The sequence below is a fragment of the Eucalyptus grandis genome, chromosome 10 (assembly GCF_016545825.1).
Source record: "Eucalyptus grandis isolate ANBG69807.140 chromosome 10, ASM1654582v1, whole genome shotgun sequence".
Lineage (NCBI taxonomy): Eukaryota > Viridiplantae > Streptophyta > Magnoliopsida > Myrtales > Myrtaceae > Eucalyptus > Eucalyptus grandis.
Genome location: NC_052621.1, coordinates 28,708,671 through 28,715,087, shown reverse-complemented (window position 1 = coordinate 28,715,087; position 6,417 = coordinate 28,708,671). Strand labels below are relative to the sequence as shown.

Below are 6,417 nucleotides of genomic sequence, written 5' to 3'. Positions count from 1 at the left end.
TGCTTAGACGTGGGTTCATGAATCCGATGCGATGACATATGGCAATCATGTAGATTTCACACGATTAGTTGTTTCGATGGACCCGGTTTATGTGGATATCAGTCCAGGAAAGAATTTGCGGGCTCCATTAAATGGCCTATCTTCCTGGGCCCATCGAGCCCGAAGTCGTCGGCCCGGCCCGTCTCTCTTGTACTGCTTTTTGCTCGCAGCTCACCTCCCGCTTCCCTCCTCGCCATTTTCGCCGCTTGCAATCGGTGAGCACAGAGGCGGTCGCGGTCGCCAATCTCGCCGAAGAAAGCTCAGATCGCCGTCCAATCGGACGTGCTTCCGATCACCGGCGCCGGCCTCCGGCGACCTCGCTCCCGATCATGGCGGAACCGGAGACCTCGAAACCGAAGCCTCGACCGATCGTTCGGCTGGGGACTCTGCTCATATCTCACAGCGTCCTCGTCAGGTACCGCACTAGCGCTCAGTCGTCGATTATCTCTGCTCGTTGTTATTCACGCGAATCTGTTCCGGCCACTCGAGCGCGAGCTCACGCTCTTCTTCGACCTTTTGGACTTCTTCGCAGTGTCGTCTGCTGCGTTGCTGGGGTTCTGGCTCTGCTTTTGCTGCCGATTCTTGCCAAGAACACCTACATTTCAGAAAACGCCCTCATGCCAGGTCAATACTCGTTCTCTCTCTGTGAATTGAATTGACTGAAGCTGTAGATTAGCGTTTTCCTTTTAGACTGTCGTCTTCTTCCTTTTGACCTCCTCCGATGTAAGATGCAGCACCACATTTCTCTCCGTCGTGCAATTAGCGAATAGCATACTCTAACTGAGAAGAACGCGTTTGATTATAACCTTGTGAGCCCGTTGTTATTTGTATTGTTCTATAGGTTCGGCGAGTCCGATGCTCTCAAATCTGGACGTGTCGGCTGCAAATAGATTGGTGAACGATTTAAGTGAATTGAGCTCGAGATCAAACGATGCAGGCATGTACGTGCTTCCCTCACACCTCGCTTCTGTTTAAGGGGGTTTTTTGAATGATTTTACTCGAGGCTCTGTGAACGAGTCATGATACATTTACGTGCTTATATGGAGTGTTCTCATGAAAAAGAGTTCTGGCCTCGATATTGAATATAAATATGGCGAATCTTTGTTTACAATGCTATGGATGCTGGTTTTACTTCTCTTTCTTCACTCATGAATGTTTTAAAAAATATTATTATGAGGCAAAAGCAGGGTGCCCTTTGTGCACCTTATGCTGCTGGAGCTCGAATGTTTCAAGGATATACGTGAAACTCAAGATGAAACTAAGCAGCGTCACCAACACTCTACTGAGACCTGGAGAGCACAATATTCAGGAAAGAAAATGGATATGAAGGAATCTTTTTAGATAATATCTAGTACTTGATTAAGGAAATAGTTGAGACCAGATAGATTTGCAACAAAATAGTCCTATTTTTTCAGTTATTGAGAGATACACCTATTAGGATGTTCTAATTTCGGTATAACTTTGTAATATAAACATATTTTTACTTAAGGAATGCAAAAATAGACAAAAACAATTTGCGCAGGACTCATGCAAGCTTCTACAGACTGTATCCTGATAAATTAAGCACTATGATTATCAGCGGTATGTTAAAATGAATAGAATATGATACCTTCTGTAGTACTACTAATACTACTCTTCATCTTCTGATATTTATCATTTGATGATATGATTATCAGCTGGAGAAATTTTGCATAATTTTTCCTCAAATTTATCAAATAAAGGTACTTAATTCTCATGGGATCAATAAATTATAGAGAAATGAGTAAATCCTTTTTTAATGGACAAATAGAATTTTTCTTCTTTGATTTTTCATTGTAAAGTTAAATGACCAAGGTTGTGTTTGTGAATTATCCAAATAATCAGACTGTTCATATGTCTCCAAGAATTTTAGAACTTATATTAACTTTTGTGGGTAGAGAGAGAGAGAGAGAGAGAGAGATGGCGCCAAACTTGCTAAATTGGGGCTGAATGCAAATATCAAGGAGGAGAGAGAACATGGCAGGTTAGTTGTAATCAAACCATCACTATGTGGGGCCTTTAAAAAAAATCGGCCCCCTCTTCGACCCATCCCTGAGCCTATCCTCTTTAGTCCTTGTTGATGTAGAGCAGCTATGGAATTCTTGCATTGATCTGTCCACATCTTATGTTGTTTACGTTTTTCTTTTCATTTCCATCTCTTCCTGTTCTTGCACATCGTTAATGTCTTAGAACAATATTGTTAATTACTAAATTCCTCACTCATCAGAAAAGAAAGAAAACTAAGCCCCTGCGAAATAGTACAAAGAATCCAGTTGCCACACATCCTATGGATTTCAATGTTTGCTCGGCCTTTGCTTTTTAAGACTGAAATGATAGGTTTCTTTTCATCATCGCTTGGTTGTCATGTTAATATACGCAGTTTCTAGTTTTATCTTTTTCTTTTAAGATTTTTCATTTGCAAATTATTTTAGTTTTAATTGATCCATGCATTCTCTAATTTCTTCTTCATCTTCATCTTTCTTGGTTAGTATTGATAACCCAATGAAACTTTAACCCGATCCTTTCCAGAAGAGAAATGAAGGGGAATACTGGGTTTAGAATATAAAGCAGTTGCTACTGTTGGCTGATTATTTTGATGCTTTACACAGAGTGCAGAGATTGATAGGACGATACATATCCGACTTGGGTGGAGAAGTTGGTTATCATCAGTTCCATCCTGACTCGAGTCGGTTTCATCCACTGCACTTCTTTTCTGTCCCTGACACCGGAATTGTTCAGGAAAACATTAATTGCTCTTGCCATGGTATCAGTGTTACTGGAATAGTTAGAGCCCCACGTGGTGATGGGAAAGAAGCTATTGTCTTGGTGACACCTTATAATTATACAAATGCTGGTTCGGCTGATCATTTATCTCTGGGCATTGCATATTCCGTGTTTTCGCTGCTCAGTCAGGTTACATGGCTGGCTAAAGATATTATATGGCTTATTGCCGATTCACAGTGTGGGGAGTATGCTTCAGTTGCTGCATGGCTAAGAGATTATCACTCACCCACTTTTAGTGGTTTCCATGCTAATAATTCCCATACATGTGATGTTATTACAACGCATCATGATGTGAAGGAGAATGTGGCAAAGGATATGAGCTCCCGTGATAGTTTCATACGTGCTGGAACAATGGCTGCTGCCTTGGTCGTGAAGGTTGTGGATAGGAATGAGCCATTTGAGGACAGCCTGGGCGTTTATGCTGAAGCATCGAATGGCCAGATGCCAAACCTTGACCTCATCAATATTGTGAACTATCTTGCTGTGCATAGGCAGGGCTTGCGTGTTAAAGTGAGGAAACTGTTTTCTTTGCTTGACACCAAATGGGTCAGTTTCTTAGCTGAAGTACTGGAGTCATTGGGTTCAATTGCCAGAAGATTAAACCCTCAATGGAAATTTGGTATCCCTGCTGCTGATTATGTTGATGGTACTGCCACACTATTCGGTTCATTATATCACCAGGTATCTATCTTCATGGCTGTTCAAATGCCGTCTTTGTATTACTTCCCATTAGTACCTTACTACTTACTTTTTGGTTGTATCAAATGGAGATGTCTCTGAATCTATGCAATGAGAGTAGGAAAACATCGTGGTATCATTCATGGGAGGGTATATTCTATTGCGTGATTTTTCTCAAGATGATATCAAACATGATGAACTTGAAAGATATTCATGATTGTCAGTGACTTATCTGTAGGCATTAGGTGTTCCTACGGGACCCCATGGTGCTTTTCGTGACTACCAAGTTGATGCTGTCACTCTGGAATTTTCACCAAGACATTATTCTATTAGTAAGGGCCGCACCAAGGATTTTATTTTGCGAGGTGGCCGGTCAGTATCTTCTATAGCTCTTTATTTCTGCAATTTTAAGGAGCTGTTAAATCTCTCTCTGACGGTTAAAGTTTGAAGCCCTTCCTAGAATGAGGATTTTTTTTGCTGCTTTAACATTTTAATGAAATTTTAGAAACTTGCACTGAATTTTGGTCTGCAGGAAAACTCTCTTGTATCCTTTGTGGCCCTGTATGTGATGATGCGCATGCATATGCATTGAAAGTTATGGTTGAAGACGTTTAAAAGTTCACTTTTGATTTTTTTTTTTTTTTTTTTTTTTAATGAAGTTTCTAAGAGAACTGGTAGGAAAATGGAGGCTTGCTTATTTGATCAAATCCACAGTGGCAATACTTGTATATATGGCAGAATCATCTTCCGTACGCTTAGAATTGTTGACATCTATTTGAAGTAAATTTTACATTTTAATGGGCATTATTAGCACTTGAGAAGTTTTGTGCTTGGCTTTGGAGGTTGTGTTAGCATCAAACTAGTAGTGGATAGCAAGTCCCCTGTTCAGCTTGTTTATATATTTGAATTAAGGAAAGTAAAACAAATGAAAAATATATATATATATATATTGAATAGTTTCCTGAGGTGGAGAGGTAAGAGGAATGCAAAATTTGCACTTTTCTTCTATAAATACCCATACTTTTTTTATGAAATGTGCATAAGGCAGAGGATGATAAAGTCAGTTCACAAAATTAACTTCCCTTCACACTTTCTCTAAATGTGCCTCCAAGCATATCAAATAAATATTAGTTTCCTTTTTCTCCGTTTCCCCATCTCCGCCCACTTTGTTTCTCACTTGATTTACTGAACAAAGTTGGCGAGAAGTATTATCATAATTATATGTGTGTCAATTGCTATAGTGAAATTCATAGATGAAGAGGTACATCAATTTCTTAGTTAACTGGAAGTTCTCTATTTGCTTGATCCAGGTTGATTGAAGGAGTTATACGTTCTGTAAATAACCTTCTGGAGAAGTTTCATCAGTCATTCTTTCTGTATCTTTTGACCTCTCCTAGTAAGTTTGTGTCAGTAGGAGTCTACATGATTGCTTTTGCACTCCTTGTTGCACCACTTCCAGTCGCAGCGGCTTCCCTTTATGCTGAAGCAAATTGCTTGGATACGAGTCTGGACGATGCCAAAAGTTTTTCTCCTCCAGCTGCCACAGTCAATGAGCTTGTTATCAGTGAAAGGTCATGGAGATGGATTAAAGCAGTTAAAAAGGTGCTTATTGTACACTTGTGGGGTACTACTGTTTCATTGCTTCCATACTTTATAAGTCAGACACCCAGTCTGACCCCAATAACAAAGTTAGCAGTCTGGGGCTTGTTCTCAGTGGTCTGCCTCTTATTTCCATATTTTCTTCTGGGGTCTCCATTTGCCGGTGTCAGTGGTACTGAAGAATATAAACATGAGTGGGCGCTTTTGAAATCGGCAACTATTTCAGCTGCATTCATTGGTCTAGGTCTGATGTCGGTTATTAATTTTGCTGCGGCAGAATTTGGAGCATTACTGATGGTTCCTATGTGTTTGATGGTTCAACCCTTGAAGCTTGACCTTAGAGCAAGGACTTTGAAGAATCTAGCAAGGGCTGCTGTTAATTTGGTCCTGGCAATTGTTGGCTTGCCTCCAGCTACCTATTACATATTGAAATGCACATTCGGCAGTTTCGATGGCATCAATATTGAGGACTTCTGGTGGTGGGTTGAGTCCCTCTGGAGTTGGAACAGTGCAACATACCTTTTCCTTGGTATGGTTCACCTGCCATGCTGGCTCCTATGCATGCAAATATTACTTCATTCGTGATGGCATTTGGGCAAAATTTTCTCATCCTTTATAAGTAAGACACGGTTTTTAGGAGGGTAAGCCTATCAACATCCATCCCTTTGCTCAAGTTCTAACTCTTGGACAAGCTGACTTGTTTCGAAGCTTCAAGGGCATGGTCTCATGAACAGAAAGATTTTCCTGTGACACGCCCATTTATTATGTCATTATTGAAGGGCTTCTTTGGGGCGAGCTTGAGTTGTGTAGATCATGAGATTCTGCATCAATTTGATCTGCAACAGTCGTGCCGTGGGGGTTAATTGTCTGATCAACAGGTAACTGCAGCAACAGTCAGACATTGATAACTGCTCTGTATTTGTATGCCTTTTCCACTGCAAATCTGATTAGAATGTGATCTGCATTTGTTTGTTTTGTATCTTACTATTAGAGATGATGAGTTTTAACTCTTCAATACATCTCACCCGTGGATCTATAGAGTTTCTAGTTTTGCATTCCCTTGCTCTTTTCCCTTTGCCACACTTGACAACTCCACCTTCCTCCACAGCACAGAGGCATATGCTTTTTATAGGTATGTTGTTGACATGCTTAGGCACAAAAATTAATGCTGCTGAGACATACCTTTGTCACGGGTAAACTTAAGATTAAAGGGAATTACCAAAGATGTCTTTATTGCTTGGTGTGGCTGTTCGAATTGGGATCATGCTTCTTAATTACTGCTCACCTTGGTGGGACCTT

General features: G+C 40.5%; 1 protein-coding gene across 1 annotated transcript; it reads left to right on the top strand.

Annotated features, from left to right (window-relative positions):
- Window positions 1-237: 237 nt before the first annotated feature.
- Window positions 238-6,177, top strand: LOC104430115 (glycosylphosphatidylinositol anchor attachment 1 protein). The gene is made up of 6 exons (XM_010042878.3): window positions 238-454; window positions 572-663; window positions 881-980; window positions 2,667-3,522; window positions 3,758-3,891; window positions 4,830-6,177. The coding sequence occupies exons 1-6, from the start codon at window positions 369-371 to the stop codon at window positions 5,701-5,703; spliced, it is 2,142 nt and encodes a 713-aa protein (XP_010041180.2). The 5' UTR covers window positions 238-368; the 3' UTR covers window positions 5,704-6,177.
- The last annotated feature ends 240 nt before the right edge of the window (window positions 6,178-6,417 follow it).

Bases quoted from the DNA above. Each gene is read 5' to 3' on its own strand.
- LOC104430115 (XM_010042878.3), top strand. From the start codon at position 369: ATGGCGGAACCGGAGACCTCGAAACCGAAGCCTCGACCGATCGTTCGG. The intron at 664-880 runs GTCAATACTCGT...ATTGTTCTATAG, and splicing joins AGAAAACGCCCTCATGCCAG to GTTCGGCGAGTCCGATGCTC. The intron at 3,523-3,757 runs GTATCTATCTTC...ACTTATCTGTAG, and splicing joins TCGGTTCATTATATCACCAG to GCATTAGGTGTTCCTACGGG.